This window comes from Hippocampus guttulatus, chromosome 8 (genome assembly GCF_054856545.1).
Source record: "Hippocampus guttulatus isolate MCC_2025c chromosome 8, RoL_Hgut_1.0, whole genome shotgun sequence".
NCBI lineage: Eukaryota > Metazoa > Chordata > Actinopteri > Syngnathiformes > Syngnathidae > Hippocampus > Hippocampus guttulatus.
In genome coordinates, this window is record NC_141268.1 from 14107480 (window position 1) to 14128667 (window position 21188).

Below are 21188 nucleotides of genomic sequence, written 5' to 3' on the forward strand. Positions count from 1 at the left end.
TAACTTGCAATATTTCCGCCAACTCGGCAACGGGCCGATTAAGAAGGAATACGAAAATGCGTTTCTTCTCACCAGATTGCCTACGAAGAGGACGCCCTCAAAGTGTTCTGTCATTGGATAGTGCTCCATGGCCATGAAAAGGGTGTTGAGGACAATGCAGATGGTGATGGCCAAGTCAACAAATGGGTCCATGACAATCAAGTAGACGATATGCTTGATCTTCAGCCAGTTGGGATGGCACTCCCAGATTAGAAACGTGTTGGCAAATTTGTACCAACAGGGGGGGCACTTCCGCTGAGATTCTTCCAACTCTGCAAAATTACAAAGATGGAAGAAAAGTGCAAAAGTGACAGGATGCATGAGCTGGAAACCTGAGGAGTAACTTTTTCTCGACAAAACCGACATTGGATGTTTGACTTCTAATTCTGGTTTTATGAGGCTACACTAGACCATGAATGTAGCACAACACAGGCAAGCCATGATAGAAAATTGTTGATATACCCTCCAACAGAGTGTTGGTGACGACGCTCATCTGACTGTTGGCGCGGTTTTTTCCTTTGAAGGAGTTGAGCTGGTCCACAGATAGCATGAGAGAGCCAGAGTGCTTCTTCTTAATTTCCACGTCTGTGGTCTGTACTCAGAAAAAAAGACAAACGCGTCTACTTATGAATAAATACACTATGACAGATAAGGATGTCCTGATTAAAGGCTTTCTCTATCAAAGAGCCACCAAAACTATATTTCAACCCGAACTGATTATAATGAAACGAATTTAAGTTTATGTATCATCTTCGTTATTTGTTGGCACGATTACACACAGTGTCAAAGTGTAGCATTTCCTTTTAGTTAGCGATTTTTACACTAACCTTGGCATGCGCATCCAAATGCAAGGTCCAAATTTGTAAGTAATCTGAACAAGCTAGCGCCTCATGTTTTACACTCTAAAGCAATGACGGGCAGCACAATGCCAGGAAAAGTCACAAAAAAAAAAAAGAAAAAAAAGAATGAACTTACTTCAAAGCATTGGGTCATGACTACAAGAAATTGTTAGCCTTTGATATGTAGTGTAGCAGCCTGCTTGGTGTCGCCTTCTTCACAGCCGCTGATGTTAATACTCTACATGCTTCGACGTACTGATACGTCAATAACCCCTATAACAAAGCTTTAATGTAATTCCTTGTGTGACTGACTCTTACGTGTAAATCAATGACGATGAGAACGAACGAGCCAGGCTAGCTTGTTCAGGTGACTACAAACGATAGCTTTTTAGCAGTGAAAACCTGCAACATATCGTCATTTAAAGCCTAAGCCCATCATTTACTCGGCATAACATAATGACAGTCTACATGCAACGGCATGCAAGTCATGTCGAGAGAGGAATTCAAGTCATTATTTCCTGCGATATACCATGCTACATTTGGAGAGAGTTAAAAACAAACAAACATACATGTAGGTTGGTTGACAATACAACCGAGCTCTTATCATGCTAGCTAGAATGAGCAGGGATATTGTCATAGAGGGGGAAGTATCATAATTAATCTTGCACCATCCAGTGGTTCAGCAGCAGTGGATAACTGAGGAAAATGTTACGGGACTGCCTAAGGAACAAGAGGAGAGCAGGAAGGGGAAGGAGGTAAGAAGACAGAGCTCAAAAGAGGGACAGATTGAACTAGCATGACCTCAAACCAGGAAAGACGCTACAACTGAGGATGAAGTCAACTTAGGAACGATGCTGCCTGCATTTACGATGACTGCGGCGTAACCAACAAGTGAGGAACAACAACAATCGATTCATCGCCGGACGTCGATGTTTTCCTTCTTTGGATGCAATGTCATTAACAATGAATCAACAGAGCCTTTCTTGGTTGCAGACAAGACACACACCCTATTTTTGCGACCTTATGACGTCAAAAACAACCACCAATTGCACATGAGAGAATTCCCAACGACCAACATGACCTGCACTCAACAAAAGTGTTGAAGTTGTTTGGGAAACAATGAGGGCTGGATATGATGCGGGTAAACGCCAAATCTACATTTTATTCAACCTGACAACCTTGTGACAGTTTTTACAGCTCAGCCGTCTTTAGCTTGCTCAGCTGACTCCGGCGCTTCTTTGACAAGCCATTTCTGCTATGTGAACCACTAGACTAGCCAAAAGCTGCCATACGGTAGCTCTTCAAGAATCTGGTTTGACAATAAAAAGGTTTTATGAGATTTGAATATATTGTATTGGTCGGGAGTGGAAGAATAGGAAACGACAGAATTCAGGAGAGAGAGAGAGAGAGAGAGAGAGCGCAGCAATTGCCATGGGGAAAGGAGGTTGTGAAGGAGAAGCTGCGGTCGCCACCATCATGCCTAATCTGTATCGGTGTCCCATGGACGTCCTTACACTGTCATCAGTGGCTGCCTTATCTATTTTCACCTCAGGCAGAAGCCGTCTGCCAGCCCCCGGGCCGATGAGAGACACCACGCCATTGCAGTCCACCGTGCTGTTCCTCTTTCCTCCTGAATGAGGCGCCAGCGGGTGGATGCGTGACGAGCCTTGGCTGTAGCCGCTGTAGCTGTTCCGGCGGAAAGGGATGAACAGGGAGCCCCGGCGGTCCTCACTCTCCTCCACTGTACTGTGCTCGTCGTCGGCAAACTCGTTTTCCGAGCCGATGTCCTTGGAGCGGCCTTTGAAGCTGAAGATGCTGCTGCGGCTGTTGTGGCGTGACATGAAGGGCGAGCCCGGGATGCTCAGCAGTGACTGGAGAGGGACAGAGACAGGCAGGCAGGAGTCCTTGAATGTTCATGTTTGAAAAAAGGAGAAGTTGAGGAGGGCGGTTGCAGTTCCACGTGAACACAAAAGTACAATCAAAGAAGTAAACACTGTATATACCCGTGCAATGTAGTAAGTAATGTTTGGTTCATTCACTAGCATCCACCCATGCATTGATTAATACTACACGATTGACTGTATGCATAAATTGGCACTCTCATAGTTGTTTTTTCATATCCAAGCAGGTACTGAGACAACAGAATGATAACGATGAACAGAGAATTTTCCTCACGAGGGTCGCGGGCGTGCTGGAGCCTATCCCAGCTGTCTTCAGGCAGTCGGCGGGGTACACCCGGAAACGGTTGCCGGCCAATCGCAGGGCACACGTTGATAAACGACCATCCGCGCTCACACTCACATCAAGGGACAATTTCGAGTGTTCCATTAAGCTGCCATGCATGTTTTTGGAATGTGGGAGGAAACCGGAATACCCGGAGAAAACCCACTCAGGCACTGGGAGAACATGCAAACTCCACACAGGAAGGCCGGAGCCGGGATCGAACCCACGACCTCTGCACTGTGAGGCCGACGTGCTAACCAGTCGACCACCGTGCCACCATGACAAAAATTTGTTTTGACACCCCTGGTCTAAAATAGTCTCTCCTCCAGTGCAAGGCTCTACACTCCTTTTTCCACTGGAAGCACTGATGCAATCAACTTTCCCCACGTGATTTGGTCGCACCCTTTTTGGGCGTAACAGCATGATCATGCATGTTTATGAATAGCTGTCTTAATTGGAGGACCATAGTTTTGCTCGTGATATCTGGAAACAACTGTCACTATGATGCAGTACGGTTGTACGCCGCTGCAAACTACAACCAAAATAACACACACATTGTTGAAGAAATACCGCTGTTTCAATCAGAAATGAGCAAAATGTTCTTGGAATTTGTGGAAGTACTCTTGTCTCGACTCTCGTTGGATCGTGCAAGGGTAGCTAAATGTGCGGTCGATGTGAATCGTACAGATTGTATTTATGTTCCTTCGTACTTTACCTGGTTCATGATCGACGTCTTCCTGCCCAGACGGCTTCCCGGGAAACGAAGGGTACTTCTCTTGCTGCCGTCATCCGACTCCGACTTGACAACCTTCTCGCTGTCCCCCTTCTCTTTCTCCTGCTCTTTCTGGCGCCATTTCTTCTTGCGATTGCGACGCTCCTTGGCACTCTTGGAACTCAACTTAGAGACTTCAGAGGAACTGCGGGACAGATGACCGCCTCCCTCATCCTCCAAAGCGACCTCCGAAACAGTGCCCGCAGAGGTCACCATGGCCGCCGCCTGGATGGGATGAAAAAAATCCAAGATGATCAACTGTGGATCGCATCAGAGGCGCACAAGGCATCCCGTGCCAACCTGTGTTTCTTCCTGCTGCTTTTTGAGCTGCTCCAGCATGGCTTTGAATTCGGCCTCCTTTTGCTCAGCCTCTTCAATGGTGGCCTGGTTCTGTTCCTCGTAGGCCATGGCCACCACAGCCAAGATGAGATTGACCAGATAGAAGGAGCCCACAAAGATGACCAGCACAAAGAAGATCATGTAGGTCTTGCCCGCCGCTCGCAGAGTCTAACACAAAACACAGACAAACAGTGATTTCCCTTTTCCAAACTCAGTCTTGTCTTGTATGTAGTTGATCTTTTTTCAGTTTGGTTCATGTCAGGGTCCGTGATGGCTGTTGCTCAGCATGGCATGCGCGCGAGGTGAACGTGCTTTATTCTGTTCAGTTGTGGGTAAGCATTATTTCGCATCACAAAATAGTTGACTGGATGTCCTTTGTACAATTTAAATCCCGGAAAACAAAAACTCAGATTCAATTCCATTTCAGATTTGTTTTTCCCAGGAGCATAACACACGAGGATTGCAACTTTGATCTGTGGCGATCTTGACGAGACCGTGGCCACCCTGTTTGATCGTAAATCAATCGCAGGGCACGTTTTGAGACAGACAACGCTTCACGCTCACGTTTCGTGACGCCATCACTCAGTGTGAACAGAAGCCTGCTTTATTACCAGCATGTAGAGATTTTCCCAGAAGTCTTGGGTCATCAGACGAAAGAGGGTGAGGAAGGCCCATCCGAAGCTGTCAAAGCTGGTGTAACCATAGTTGGGGTTCCTTCCGGCTTTCATACATGTAAAGCCTTCGGGACATCGGCTGAAAGTGAAGCGAGGCAAAACAAATGCATGACCTTTACATCGCAAGAAACTGATACCCACACATCAATTCAAAAATGATGGCGTGTTGGAGGTGGGAAACATCTAAAACATGCGGGGGAGCAGGCCTCGAGGACAAAAATTTGCCCTCTGTACCGTACTCTATCAACTGAAGCTCTTTTAATAATTGAGTAACTGTATTTCAATGTGGGGCAAAAATAAATTAGAAACAACTGTCAGTGCACTTCTACAGCACTCTAAAACACAACCACAATAATAAACAACAGTTACATTAAAAGCTCTGGGAAAAAAAAAAGAAGTTCTTTTGAAAGGCTGGATCTAAATGAATTTTGCAAGTACCGGTAGTCAGTTTATGTCGACATGCATCAAGTGAATGAAAATACCAACTTACCCCGAGTCCGAACTATTACCACATAATAGCGCATCACCCTGACCTGGGTAAAAGTAGAAGTTAGCTGTGGGAAGATCAAAAAATAAAATGCCGTCATTAATTACAAGTCAAGTACATCCATGCTGCGTGTGACCTGAAATGGCAAAATAATATTCGGGAGAAAAAAAGAAAAAAAAGAAATAAGCATTGGCGGCTATATTGTTGTCATAGTATTTCATGAAGTAATAGTGTCATGGTGACTCACTATCATTCATAATGTATTCGTCCCAGTCAAAGCCCTTGGAGCCATTGGCCAGGTCCAGGTTGGTCACATTGACAGGCCAAAAGACACATTTTTGCCGCAAGTTCCCCATGAAGAGCTGCAGGCCGATCAGAGCAAAGACGCTGAGGCAGAAAACGGTCAGGATCATCACGTCGGAGAGTTTCTTCACAGATTGGATCAAGGCGCCCACAATGGTCTTGAGGCCTGGCAAGACACAAACAAGAACACGCATACACACGTGTGCACAAGTACGCTTACATTAAAAAAAAAATAAAAATTAAAACAACTCAGGAAAACTCAAAGATACAAACACACAGATAGAAATGAAAAAAAAATGCTCATATAAATTACCGTACATGAAGTAAAATGCTCTTTTGAACACTTGTGGCTTTTGTGTCAAGAAGCGAGGTCATGGAAACTTGTCATGTACGCTCTCATTAAGCGATGCAACCACAAAGGAAACACATTTTTGTTCTGACAATCTAATTGAAGTTCTGCGGACTGATCGGAGTTAGGGATGGGTACTGAAGACGGTACTTTTTTGGGTTGTGGACTGATTTGAGTCAGGTCGACCAAGCACCCCTTTGCGTGAAATTAAACAGTGCCATATTTCGGTTCTGAAGTATTCTGAGGTGTCACTGTCCGTGAGTACAAGAGTTGTCGATTTTCCACGGCGCACAGGAACGCAACAGTGTCCGCACACCAACGTAATGACGTCACCCAGTTCACGCGGGCCTTCACCCATGCTAAAAATACATTTCCATTGGAAATTTTCCAAGTCTAGGAGGGAGTGAGATTTGCCCGCCACTAAGACAAATAAATAAAGTTTGTGAAGAAGTTTCTTAGCATGCTTTTGTTGACTGTAGATGGGTGGACTTTTCAGTCGCTGAGAGGTCCGTCCGTCTACCCGAATCGAATCGAATCACGCTGGAAGGTGCGCGGCTTTTCCCCAGTTACAATCGGTTTACATTGCTTTTTAGAACGATACTTACCCATGAGCGCATTTCGAATTCCATGCGCATCAAATAGCGAAAGATTGTGGCCAAAATGTAGCGACCATTATGTACCGTTTAGGGTACATTGAAAATAATGAATTAGATCCAATTATTCTCTTTGGTCTCGTTCACGTCCTCCACTAATTTCGTCTTAATTTTTTTTTATGTTTCAGTCAAGCTGGGTTCAAACTCATGGTGCATGCCCTGCGTTCTTGAAAAACAACTGGACAAAGGATCGAAGACAACACTAATACAATTATTTATCTTATTTCCTTGTTTAACTTCATTCCTTGTGTGTTGTCTATTGCAAAGAACTTTGCTTCGTACTTTGTAGTTTGTAATATTAATTTATTGTTTGCCGTTTCCTGCGTCCTTTCATGATTTGACTGCATTTTTTTTGTGTGTGTGTCTCCATCTGTTCTTGTCAGCCGTGTTCCTTGTAACAACCAATCAGCTTATGTCACATGAGTTGCAACTTCATGTTTCCCCCTGTATCGGTGATTGTTTTGGTTTTGAGTTGGGTTTGTTAATTTTGTGTTTGGATTCTTCAATGTGCCTTATTTATTTTCTGGAAAAGAAATACTTTTCTCCAGCTTCCCTATTTTGCATTCGCTGCATTTGGGTCCACTCTAACTTCCACAACACCACCACGAAAACTCCACAGCCGTGACAGTAGTCAAGTGTAAAGATGACCAGATTTTGATCACTGAACAAGAACGTTAAGAAGGTATCAAGTTGTGTTGTTTTTGTTGTCACTAACAAAGATGCCGCTACACTGGGATGAAGCAGGGCTGCACACAACAGAGAGGTTATAGATGGAAGCACAGAATCTTGTGAAGCATCCAACATGGAAATCTCTGATTTCTAACCATAAATAATGGAAAGAGAACAATAAAAGCGTAGCCTGTGGGTGTGTTGGCAGCTTGCGGGCTTAATATTTGAATGCGGGTGTGACCGCATGCAGTCCTGCTTCTCAAAATCTTCAGTTTGTTTCAGGAAATTGTCCTTAGCCCATATTATTTTGGAAGTGTGCACACGAGCGTTATGATAGTTTGGGATTTTTCTTTATCATTTTTTCATGTTATTATTATTTTTTTTCAAATTGTCTTAATTCGTTTTAGAGTCAATTTGTTACTTTTTATTAGTGTTTTTTTTTTCGAAAATGCTTTGTTTTGCTTTTATTTTCAGATGTTTTCAGTTTTTTAATATATGGAATATTTTTCGAGCAGAGATAAAGTGACTATAAAAACAATCACTAGGTATTGTGTAATAGAGTAAAGTCTAAAAAACAGTAAAGTCAATTCTCAAATTGCCTCTTTTTGGATGGAAGTAAAGCAAAACCGAATAAATGCAATTTCACTTTTATTGTAGTTAGCTTTAGTTCGCTTGATTTTATAAAAAGCATTTTTTGTTATTTTATTTCATCAACAAATTGATTTTTTAAGTTCAGTGTTATTTTGTTGGTTTTCGTTCACTATAATAACCTAGGTGCAAACAACATAAGAGAACATGTGCCAAAGTGTCTTCACTTTCTATATATGACTGCGTGTGAACATTCAATCGACAGTATTCAGTTGCTTTTAGGTTAAAACATACAAAACCAAATAACTACAGCGATAGGGGATGTTTCCTCGAGGAGAAAATATCTTTTTCCTCCGTATGCGCCTTGAATGTCATTTGAATTGCTGACCGGGCCGATGGCAGTCAATGCGTCAAATAAATCAGTGGATCGTATTAGGAAACATCCCTTATGAGTTGCAAGTGAACAAAAATAAACTCCATTCATAATCACAGCGAGGGGGCAGAGCAGGAGGTGAAGACGAGAAAGAGAGGAAAGGCGAGGAGGAGCAATGACAAGGTGTCATGCAGGTCATTTAAACGCCAAGGCTGAAGATGCTCACTGTGTGTCATCCGTCTGTAAAGTGGAATTAGGAATGTGCCTTCCACAAACTTTTCACACTCATGCAGAGGCCCAAGGCTGATTTTGCTGGATCCACTGGTGATATACGGTGGATATAAAAATTAAAAAAAAGTCGACATACACTTGTTCAAATGCCAGGTTGTGTGATATTTCAAAACATTTCCCACCACTGATGTGACATATAACCTTTCCGACTCAATTGAAAAAAAAATGAAATTAAACAACTGAGATCATCTGGATGTACGTGAATAACTGGGGATGTGCCTATCATTAGAATTATTCTACATTCAGACTCATATTGAATGAGGGTCATCAGCACACGCCTGCCACTGCTTGAAGTGCCTCTGATTCACCCCCAAATCAAGTTGTTATGTTCTAGTGGGCTTTTTCTGACATTTTTGTGGTCACATCTTACAACACAAGCCCATCGTCCACGAAGAGTTTCCACTGCATGGCAGGGATCTCAATGTTTAAACGCGCCAGTCGCGAGAAGGCTACAAAATAATTTCAAAGGTATTAAATATGCCAGTGAGGTCAGGAGTCGTCAATCGTAGGAATTATGTTGCATTTCCAAGAACTGACCGATTTTCCCGAATTGATGAAAAGAAAGAAAACTGGTTCGTAAGGCTGTCAAGAGGGCGAACGCAACATGAAGCCTTTCAGGGACAGCGGTTACTACAGCGGACGGCTTATCACGTTATCAGGTTACATGGTGCATGAAAGGAGCTGCGGGAGTTTCTAACGAGTATTGGTTGATGAGTACATGTGACACACCCGTCTTCATCATATGTCTGGATTAAGAGGAAGGGTGGGGTGGGAAGACGGAAACCTTGAACTCTCCCAAATGCAAAGGGGAAAATGTGTGATGGTCGGATGAAGATAAGGTTGCAATGATGGACCGTAACTGTAAAAGGTATGTTGGGCGTAAACACAAGACCGAAAGCCTACTCGAAAACATGAACTGTATTTGGGGTTAATAGGAGGCGCGTTAAATTCTGGGAAGTGTGTGCTGACTCCTATTTAAAATATCTTTGAATGTGATTGACCAAATTCCGCAATTATAAGTGGGTGTGGACACTTGCGCAATGACATTTTTTTCAGTTTAATTCCACTCACAAAAAAATGTCTATATATATATATATATTATTATTATTTTTTAATTCAATTGAGTCGTGCAGTGTAGAGATCACATTATAGGTGGGAAAAGGTTTTGAGGTGATTTAGCCTGGCATTTGAACAAGGGTGTGGAAACTTTATATATGCACTGTATATATGTGCGTGTGTGCCTCATGCTGAATTCATCTCATCTGTCATGACATTTCTAAAAGAGTCTGCAAAAAAAAAAAAAAAGGCAACGTTTGGTGTCTTGGAAATAGCTCAGTAATTGCTCTTGAAGCCAAACCTGTAAAGAGCATGTGTCTCCAAGCATCATGCGGCATTGATCTGCAGTCACATTTAGGCTTGGCAGTCTCAAGGAATGTCACAGTCTTTGGAAAGAAGGTTAAAACAAAACAAAAAAAAAAGAAGAAGAAGAAGAAAAGAAAATATGGGAGTAATACGGTAGATTTCAACTTCTCAGACGGAGCTGAACAGCGGCGTCATACGACGTCAGAGGAAACAGTGTTATTCCCAAGGCACATTTCTAGTCATCAGAAATGGTCCCCAGGCCACCGAAGCTGAGATTAACATTGGAAATCCCACATTGGTGTTAAAATGTTCCGACTGCCAGTAGACTGCTAAGCCTATCAAAAATGTATTACTACCATTTTTGATTCGTAAAAAAAAAAAAAAAAAAGTTATCCAAAAGTTGTTACATTCGCCTCTCATAAATAAAAGAATGAGAACATGAAGATGGCTAATAGCTAAGCTCAGCCTTAGTGTTTAAATGCGAGTCTCACCTGGAATGACAGAAATAGTTTTCAATGCTCGGAGAACCCTGAACGTTCTGAGGGCCGACACATTCCCAAGGTCCACAAACTCTGTTATATATCTGTAATGAGGTAGGACGACACAAAGAGCAGAACTCCATGACACACAACACACGACACACCAGAACGACACGCACGCATGGACGTGCAGGAGCACGACAGCATCACCACCATCGAGGACCAGGAGGGGACACCACAGCGTGAAAGAAAGAAGGAAAGAAGAAAGAGAGACGCCCGGTCCAACTCGGGCTGAGGAGGAAGACGAATGAGCGAGAGGAAAGGAGAGGCAACCCAAACAAAACCACAACTAACATCAACCCGGCGACACGCCCTCCCGCCCACACAAACACCTCTTACCTGGGATAACCGATATTGTTTTCAAAGCCCTCAGAACCCTGAACGTACGCAGAGCTGACACATTGCCTAGGTTTACAAACTCTGTTATATACCTGCAAGGTGGATCAGACACAGGCATTCAGCAGTCGTTCCCAAAGACTGGAACCACAGAGAATGTTCACATCATAAGCAGTACGCATTTGGCCGCATGGACAGAAGTCCCGAAAAGAATATTTTACAAAACGGAAAAATTGCGCCGAACAAAAGTGTGCTGTCCCCCATTGAGCCAGAACAGAGTGAGGAGAAATTGGCTGAAAAGTTACAGAAGAAAAAAGTCTGTTATGCCTGTAAAATGATATAAGAGTCTTAAATGTCAAACTCACAATTTTAAACAAAAGCCGATTTGAAAGGGAAAATCGATTTTTCATTAAAAAAAAATAAAAATTCATAAGCCTCCAATCAAACCGAATCGTTACACCTTGAAATATTCGAGTTACGTTCGAATGTCCTTTTATTAAAGAGGTACATCTAAGGCAGAGGTGTCAAACTCATTTTTGTTACGGGCCACTTTGGAGTACGTCTTCCCTCGGACGGCCGTTAATCATCACGTTGTGTTGTTACTTAAAAAAAGGCGCACTACTAGTTTTGAAATCAGTCAACTATTTGTTTGTTGTTTGTTCAATTAGTATAGTGAGTGTAAACCAGGTCACAAAATGATTGCAAAATGTTACCGTTATTTATTACGTATGACAAATTGAGATTTCGGTACAGATGTAAGCAAGGATCATGGAAGTTGACATGGATGATTTGCTTTCGCGGGCCACATAACATAACGTGGCGGGCCAGATCTGGCCCCCCAGCCTTGAGTTTGACACCGGTGATCTAGGGTTTATATAAGTAAATAGCACATTTACAGTACTGACGTGTTCATTCAAATGGATGCAAAGTGTCAACAAAACAGTCATCGCATCATACCGTCTCAAAGAAATGTACCATCATCCCCCTGGGTCGAAGCAAATCGAATATACATTTGTTTCTCCAAATCCTCCTTTAAAAGGTCGTAACACTTACGCCATTGAAATGACCATGAAATCCAGCCAGTTCCATGGATCTCGAAGAAAAGTGAATCCATCGATGGCAAAACCTCTGGCAACAATTTTTGTGAGTGACTCAAATGTATAGATACCAGTGAAGGTGTACCTGGAAAGAAAAGAAAAAAAGTAAAGGTTATGGTAAAGAGACAAGATGAGTGTATTTTTTTTTTAATGTTAAAATTGAAGTGTGGTACTTACTCCACTTGTTTGGACCACTCTGGTGGGTCGCTAAATGTCATGAATATACAGTTGGTCAAAATGGTGCACATGATGATCATGCTGAATAACGTGAGAAGGCGTTAAGGCTCAATAGACACAAGTTCGTGCATTGTCTGCGTGCATGTCAACTTATCACACACGCAGAGCAAATGAAGCATTTAAAGCCACAAAAAACCTTGACGTTGAAAGGATATGAATGTATCAAAATCTTAATTGCTATTCGCCTGAATATATTAAAAGGGCTGATGATGTACAGGGAGGGCGTGGCACTAAAGCGGAAGATTGTTTTCCCTTTGTTTAGCACTATGAATGTCTGCAGAAAGAAGGGAGAGAGAAAAACAACGAGTGTGGTCATTTGGGCAAACATATGGCATGTATTACAATATTTAGGTCCAACATTTTTTTTTCTGAAGGAAAGATCGGCTGACTGACTCATGAGATTATGTCTGAGTCACGAGCCTCTGCTGCATCGTGTTCCCCCCTCCGGACCCAAAATGGCTTTTTCCAATATACATGACATGTCTAAAGTGTGTATAGATGATGGAGATTTTTTTTTCCCTGAATGTCCCCCCAATGTTACTGTTTTACACATTGTATTCTCCCTAGTATTTACCCTGGCTGCTGTGAGAAAACAGAGTGTGATGTAATGGCCCTCCCCTTTAGAAAAGAACGCGGCACAAACACAGCACAGAGGTGCCGCTTGCATCAGTCCTGCAGTGCTTCCACCGTGACAGAGGCAAGAAACGGAGGCATGTGAAGCTCCGCTGCGCGCTTGCCAAATGAGGCTCTTCAGCCCAGGTTTAAAGCGTTTACTGGAAGAGAACTGCAAATGCTGTCATTGATCAGTGGCAGATCTGCTGACTCCATGCTCTCGGCAACCACTCCCCACCCATAAACGGCAGTGGGCCAAGTGGAGCTGGGCACTGGAGTGTGAGTGTGCATGTTTTTGGGGTGCGCTGTGACATGACAGGAAAAGAAAAAACATATGACCATGATAGAACAATTATTTTGAAAAATAAATGCAGTGGTAGCTTGAGACAAAAGTTGAATCGACCACGCTTGTCACATATAAGACTCCTGACTCAAATCATCTTTTGACAATGAAATGAATGGAAATGCCAATAATCCGTCCTAGCCTCCCTGCCCAGCCCCCGCCCCACCGCCCCGAAAATGTGTTGTTAATGTATATTGTTATGCGGAAGAGCACTCCTTGATATTGTACCTTAGAAAAACATACAGTAAATACATAATAAAATTGAATTACAAAGAATTCAACCACATCAATAAAACGGGGCCCCTTCTGTGCCCCTTGGCCGCTTAGTGGCAGTATGAGACAGACAGACGGTTATACTGGTCCTTGCAGCAGGGCGTCTCTTGCCTAGGGGGGATGTCTCACATCCTCTCTGAGCTCATCAGTACAGCACTGATATCAGTCATTCTATAAAGAGGATAAAGAGTTAAACACTGAGTACTGTTTTGTTGTCCATCTACATGTTGCGGAACCATGTGTTCAATCCATTTTTAATCGGTGTTAAGACAAATGCAAACAGTTTTAAAGAAAAGGTCAAATAAAATGTGAAGCAACTATAGATTGCTGTTCTCACGATGACAAAAATCCTTGATCCACAATCTGGATTCTTGACCCATGCCGTACTACCATCAGTTTCATCATTTCAAGCGACTTTGCTCACACACACAACAAAGGCAGGCAAAGCAATAACATCCTCTCATGAGCTGTGTGAACGTAATAATAAAAACTTTTTTTTTTCCGAATATGCAGCCAAAATACCAAATCTAGAGGTTTGCTTATAACGTCAGCTTATAACGTCCCAGCACCTCTCGGCTCACCTTTCATATACTCTGCTTCAGTCTTGGCACACGATACGAATAATACTCCACACAATCAACACATGATCGAAATTCATGCGTGTGTGCTGTGCCCCAAAGGTCAGAGGAGTTTTGATGACGAAGCAAATGCAGTGTGTGCATGGAAGGAGACATGAATAATGAGCAATTTTAAAATGAGCAAGAAGATATGAACTGAAGGTATAAGCGTCTTTGGCATCATCAAACTAGATTTTTTTCAACAACGAGATTTTTTTTTTTTTTATTGTTACTAGAAAGTCTTATTGTCACTGGCTTTATTTGAATCACTCCCGAAAAAAAAAGATCCTTTGGATTTACTTAATTCGAACATGTACATGGGTTGCACATGATGAAAATGGTGTAAACTAGTGCAATTTTCCGAAAAACAAAAATAAATAAATCAACTCATGATATCTGTTAGTTTAAGACGTTTTAATCATATGCCACTGAAAATTAAGTACCGGTACTCCAAAATGGGACTGAACAACAAATTCTGCGATTTGTCAAATACCAACACTGCTATCAAACAAACATCTGTTGCGCTCGACAGAAGTATTTCCTTATATTTTGCTCAAACGTCATCTTTGCTCGGGCTACTTTTTTTTTTTTTTTTACACACTGTCCAGGTCGTCCACGGAAGTTTTGTAAATTCATGAAAATGCCAGGATTTAATTTCTTCTCACGGGATCAATTAGCATGTGTTTAATTCAATCCCAGCCATTTTCACTGGAGCAACCCCCTCAATCCCAGCGTTTTACTGGATTTTGACTGATCTTGCAAGGACCATAGAATATTTGGTTCTAAGGCTAAACATGGTATATAACCCTACCAAAATAAAGTTTGGACTCTCTTCTTTCAGCAGAAAAAATAATTTTGTTTCTATCTTTTTCCATTCTTCAGCAATCGGCATTATAAAATGGCTAAATTTCATGAAAATGACGATTCCTGGGCAAAAAAAACGGAGAAAAAGAGCTTTTTGTAAAAGCATGCATTTCAAGCACGTGAGGCACCACTGCCACCTACTGGTCGCTTTTTTTACATGATTTACAATGCAAACGCCTTATTCTCGTTCACAGATTGCATCAGACTCTCCTCCTCTCTATGATGCAAAAAAAAAAAAAGACTTGGACGTACAAGTACATCCTTGGTAGGTGGGGCCTAACTTTAAAAAGACCTACAGGTACGTCTTGTGGAATGAAAGAGGTAATTTCACTGACAAATGAGAGGTGGTGTGCTTTTTTATTATTATTATTATTATTATTTTTTTTTTTTGAATGAAAGGCGGAGTGCATGGTTCTCGGTGTGTGTGACGTAAGGACTGACGCGTGGAGAACCGGGAAAAGAAGCCAGTGGCGGTAAGGACAAGTGAGTGTCAAAATATTGGCCGCTGAAATGGGACGCAACGAAGCTCCAGTTGAATAAGCGAGCAATACGAAATCCCGTTCATTCGTCTGTGTTTCACCACTGTTGATGAAGTCGCTGGGCCGAGAGGTGCGTTAGGATTACGGTTCGGGGCTGAGGACAGTGGCGACACACGTAAAAGGTAACGGTGTGCAAAGCTCGCACGTATATATTTCAATGTCTAATAAAGGTGCCTTTCGGTGATCCCAAAGCTCATTTCGACACAGAAAAACTTTTTTTTTTTTTTTTAAAGCTGTATGAGGAGAGTTTCTCTAAAGGTGACCGAGTTCCTGAATTGTCAGACCCCGGAACACAATTGCGAGGAAGAAAACCAAAGACTGAAAGTGACTTTTTTTCCTAAAATTAATTTGATGAATATCTTTGTGAGACTACCGTTTTATTATTTACATTATTACATTGAGATTATTTTGTTAAATATGTATAGATAACCAGTGACAAGAACAAAGGCGCTCAATGAGGGAGGGGTCACTTTTGCCTGAGGCCGAAATGCGTCACCAGACACAGTTTTAACCACGCCCCCCAAAAAACGTGAAACAAACCCCATTAATGCTGTATCTCTACAATTGAGTACAGTACAGCACACCTTTTCAGCAATTATCTTCATACTGTGTCATCTATTTAGAAACAAATCTCTGGAACTTCACGAACAAATCTAATTTATTCCAAATGATACATTTTAAATAAAAGCAATATTTTGCTTTTTAAATAAATAAGCAGCTGAAGCTACAGTAGCTCATGCAGTTTCATCACAATACACAAAAAGACATCAAGGTTGCCTTGTCCCCCTGTCCTTCAACACTGTATGCGGTGACTCTGTGACTAATATTTAGCGGTAAGTGTCTGTAAGTGATGAATTCTGCACTTATCTCATTTAAAGAATGTACCCTTAACAAAGACATTCCATCAGAAGGTCAATCTTTATCAGCCTTATTTGTTGCGAAGCAGTCAAATTAAATTCTGCATGTAGCATTTAGTATAGAGGGACAATTCAACAATTCGTGGGCAAAATGCAGCTTGCAAGAAGCGGAGAAGGGTAACAGAGAGGAGCTTTCAAGTGAGGTGGGACAGCAGGAAAGCGGTCCGAAAAAAAAAAACAAGAGGTAGGGCTGAGATAAGTGTTTGTGATGCAGAGCTGTGGAGGGGTACGAGTCAAATGTGGGATGGATGGATGGATGGATGGATGGAACGTGACCGGAGCCTTTTCGAATCAGTTAGCCTATTAGCATTCATCATCAATACATATCTTTTCAAATGATGAAAAATGTCGGCGCGCGTTTAGCTCGTCGTGACTCGCAGCATCGAATGACCTTCACAAAAGAGTAGCACCATGCAAATAACTTCCACACAAGCCCGCTTTGCAGAACTATAACATGATGTATTGGAAAGCATCGACATGAGTTGGATTGGAGCCCATGCTGCCATGAGTAGCTGACAGCGGTTCCTTAAATCAATTTTGCAGGCAGCAAAAATTCAACATGGTGGGCTAAGAATGCTTTAAACGCAGAGATGGATGCTTCCGACGCTCAGACTGAATATACGCCGTGCCTGCAAATGATCTAAACATTCATCCGTCTAAAGCGTCACCTGAACAATTTGATGCAAAACCCCGCCCTCCTTTGTTATACCAAGCACCTAGCACGCAGTCACAGTCACACGCACGCACACACACACACACACACACACACACACACACACACACACACACACACACACACACACACACACACACACACACACACACACACACACACACACCACCCCATCCCTCCCTCACTCAGTGCAGCAGGATGCTGTGTCATCAGAGACTGAGGACTCAGACAGAGCACTAAAGCCTGGCCCTTGCTCTAATTTACTCCACCCTGAAAAAAAAAGAACAGAGGTGGAAGAGGTGGGGGGGGGGTGAGAGAGTAAGAGACGACGACTTTTGATTGTCAGGTATTGTAAGTAACGTGCTGAGAATAAAACATACTGTGACCAACACTGGGCTTTTCGAGAGCTGTGTCGTTCACAGGAAGCAGCGCAATTACCGAGTCGGGAGCCTTGTTGTAACTCTGGATATCTGAATCTTGTGCACATGAGTTAAAAAAAAAAAGCATGCTGCCACATCCATCCCACCCGAGCCAGCTCGGCCTAATCACATGAGGCGTTTGAAAAGCCCAGGCTGTCTAGGAGGCATCACAGGGGGAAAAAACCGAGAACTGCAACGCTGCATTTCTCCTCCTCCTCACCAATGGCCCCTCTTCCTCTCTTTGTGATGCACGAGTGCTGTGATCAGGTTTCTTGCATCTGACCGACACACACACGCACATGCACCGCACACACACGAAGACAGAGTGATGCTGCGCGATAGGACGACTGTCGGTCAAATGTCGAAGATGGTCATCCCAGGGAAGTGTGAAAACAAAGGGAGCAGTGGGTGCTTCATTTTCATTTAATTTAATTGTATTAATTTGAAGGCCTCGAGGGGGAAATGACATTTTACACACGGCGGTATATTTTTGTTTCACCGCCACGCGGACAGCTCGCTCAGTGACCGCATAAGCAGTGACAGTTACACATGAAGTTATTTAGTCGTCCTCATGGTCTTTAGCATTTTACAGGTAAAAAAAAAATGCATTTGGAAGTATTTCAATTAGCAAACTAAAGTAAATGAGTTATTTTAACCAGAATAAGTCGGGGTATAATTTTGGAAGGCTAAGTAAGCTGTTACAGTCATATTATTCATCTGCAGCAGGACTCGAGCGTGCGACCCAACAGTCCTCAAGCAAACAAGACCGAGCTTCTATCCAAGTTCCTGCCGCCCACATACGTGTGAAAAAGTCAGCGGCAGCGGCAAAAATAGAGAAATATGAAACAATATCTTTTGAAACCACACCAGCGCAACTGGTCCAAGAAGTATTTGTGCACTGCATCTACGTTTTGAAGTCAGGACTTGATGTTCGTAATAAGAGCTGGAACTGGAGCTCTACCTAAGAGAGAGTCACAACTTGTGCTGTGCCGTTAAGTGAAAATACATTTCTGTATGTTGAGCCACACATTCAATGTGATTCGCATCTTGAGTTGAATGGGTTGTTAATTGCTAGATGCATCACTCTTTGAAAAAAAATTTCAGGCGAGTGTATGTTGCTTTGTAGCATCATGCCTGAGCAACATTTCATTAGCCTGATAGTTTAATTGCTTAAGTCAGATGGACTGACGATTACAGTGGCAATAAAAAAAAAAAGATACCAATGGGCTGGCTAAAAAAAAATGCCATTGTCCGAAATCTTTAAAATGCAATTTAGGCCCACTATGCTAGTAGGCTAATGATATCGAAATCTTTCCGACAAATGCTAATCGAAACAAAACCTCACAACTTTGTACTTGGCAGAAGAAGTAAGGCAGGCAAACTGCAATCAACAAGGACTACTTCCTCCCATGGCTCATCTGCACTAAAAAAAATTCCAGGCACATGCGTCTGTCATGACCTTTCCAATTCCTATCCACTATTTTTTCATGTTTTCTCCCTCACTAACATACATTCACTAAAGTCCAAAGGCTATCTTCTACATTTCAATATTCTTGCCATTACGTTGAAACAATATTTTCCATTTCAAAGCGCCTACTCATGAAGCATGTTAGATTGAAAACCAGTCAAAATGAGAAATTCAATCTATCATCCAGTGCTCCCCCCCCCCCCCCCCCAAGGTTTAGCTCAACTTTCTGCCACCAAATTGTCACTCCGCCAAGCACGTCATACAAAACTCCCTCTGTTGCGCCTGCTCGCCCAGTTTGGCGGAAACCGGTTGGCCATTTTTTCAAACAGCGAGCCTTACGGTGATAAGAAAATCGATATCCGCCTGCAGTTATGCCACGGCGGTGCAGATGTGCTGTCCAGATGTGTGTCGGTCTTTCCATTTTAATAATAAATGTGGTGAACTGCTCTTTACACTTGTGTGACAGTTTTAGTTAAAGTGTATTGTATTTTCCGCACTATAAGGCGCTTCGGAGTATCAGGCGCAGCTTCAACGAATGGCCTACTTTAAAACTATTTTCATATGTTGGGTGCACCACATTTCAAGGCGCATAGAATAGAAGCTACAATAGTGGCAGCGGTTGCGCTATGCCTCCAGTAGATGGAGCTACGCTAAAGGGAATATAATACAATACGACTTTATTTATGTGGAGTTTTCACAACCGCTGCAGCTGTAACAAAGCACTTTTGTGTTTCTTGCAGAACACTTAAAATACGAGGTCCAAGAAATTAGAATATTGATCCGTATATAAGGCGCTTCGGATGATAAGGCACATTGTTGGCGTTTGAGAAAATGGAATGCTTTTATGTGCGCCTTATAGTGCGGAAAATACGGCACCTTAAAAAAAAAAATAAAAACTCCTGTGCAGTCAATACGTTTGATGATGTCAACAGTGGGATTTGAAATGTATTTCCTGCAAGAGACGGCGGGGGGAAAAATAGACAGCATAGGCCGCAATGGCTGAATGTGAGTGAGTGCTTAACTAACTTTCTGGTTGATATAGAAGGGGTCCAAATCCTCTAGCGGTGTGGCCACCATGCCAGCTGGAATATCACCGTAGATGAGCGGCAGGCTCTTGCCAGCCTCCAAGTCCCTGTTGGGCTTGGGCTCATTCTCGTCTGACGTGTCGCGGTGACTGCTGTCCGACCTGGGCTTGGCTGGTTTCTTGTTCTGCTCTTCATTGATCCGCTTCTCGATGTTAGCGAGCGACTCCGGGGTAAACTTCTTGAAGCTGTCAGGTCCTGGGGGTGCAAGAATGGGTGCGGCCATGTTTTCATCCTGCAGCTATTTCTTCTTTATTTGTTTTCCATAGCAGACATCCGGCTCTGAAAGACAGAAGCGTTGATTAAAATGAGAAGAATTTACAAAGATCAGAGATTTGTTTTTGAACACACAGGCAAGGTTACGCGTATGACCCCAAGCCATTCAAATCAGCTGTTTGTTTCATGTTCATAAAATACATGTATTCAGTATGTTTGTAAACATTTCTTGAAAGTGATTTTTCTTCAATTATACATGTTAAGCCAACCTAGCAAGTTGTTTTCTGATATTGTTTTAATTATAATCACAATGCGGAGCAGTGGTGCATGCGCATGCAGGATCTCTGTTTGAATCTCAGCTCAGGCGCAAACTTAAATTTTCTTCCTGTGCTTGCGTGCGTTAACTCCGGGTACTCTGAATTACTACCGCATTCCGAAAACAAGCATGGTTGGTGAATTAAAATCTCTATTTTGCCAATTAGCGTGAATCTGAACAGCTTGTATGTCCATTCATTCCCTGTGATTGATTGCCGACCATTCTGGAACGGACTGTACCTCCAGCTAAGAAAGGCTCCAGCTCACTCGTGACCCGAAACAGGATACACAGTAGAGAAGGGAACGATATATTCAAGTAGCTCCCTTTGTGAGAGAATGTTCTCCTTCGATAAACGGGACTGAAAACTGAAAACAAGTCAAATAACTTGATTCCTGTAATTAGTCTTGTCCTGTAGGACAAGGTAACACTTCAATCATAGCATGGGATACAATTTTTTGCTACCCTGCAAGGTGCCTTAATTCAACAACACAAAACACAATATTCATACGGACTGACACTCAGTGTCACATAATTTTTTGGCGTATTATATAATGAATGTACATGGCCACTTCTGGGGCAGGACAACCCCAACATGGCTCACGGCAGCTCATGTGGGACTGTCACAAGGAACGAAAGCATCTTTTATTGGTGAGATGCACACCCTGAGGATGAATGCATC

At 42.6% G+C, this 21188-nt stretch overlaps 1 protein-coding gene across 1 annotated transcript in view; it reads right to left on the reverse strand.

The window, feature by feature from the left end:
* The window catches only part of scn8ab (sodium channel, voltage gated, type VIII, alpha subunit b), a 41986-nt gene that overhangs the window by 17413 nt on the left and 3385 nt on the right, over positions 1-21188 (reverse strand). The window contains exons 2-14 of the mRNA XM_086116762.1: positions 19922-20259; positions 12326-12444; positions 12111-12200; positions 11890-12018; positions 10453-10544; positions 5621-5842; positions 5377-5440; positions 4824-4965; positions 4174-4380; positions 3817-4098; positions 2426-2749; positions 502-631; positions 73-311 (exon numbers count right to left, since the gene is read on the reverse strand). Coding sequence (XP_085972888.1) covers positions 73-311; positions 502-631; positions 2426-2749; positions 3817-4098; positions 4174-4380; positions 4824-4965; positions 5377-5440; positions 5621-5842; positions 10453-10544; positions 11890-12018; positions 12111-12200; positions 12326-12444; positions 19922-20203 — 2322 coding nt within the window. The 5' untranslated portion in view covers positions 20204-20259. The remainder of the gene's footprint in view (positions 1-72; positions 312-501; positions 632-2425; positions 2750-3816; positions 4099-4173; positions 4381-4823; positions 4966-5376; positions 5441-5620; positions 5843-10452; positions 10545-11889; positions 12019-12110; positions 12201-12325; positions 12445-19921; positions 20260-21188) is intronic.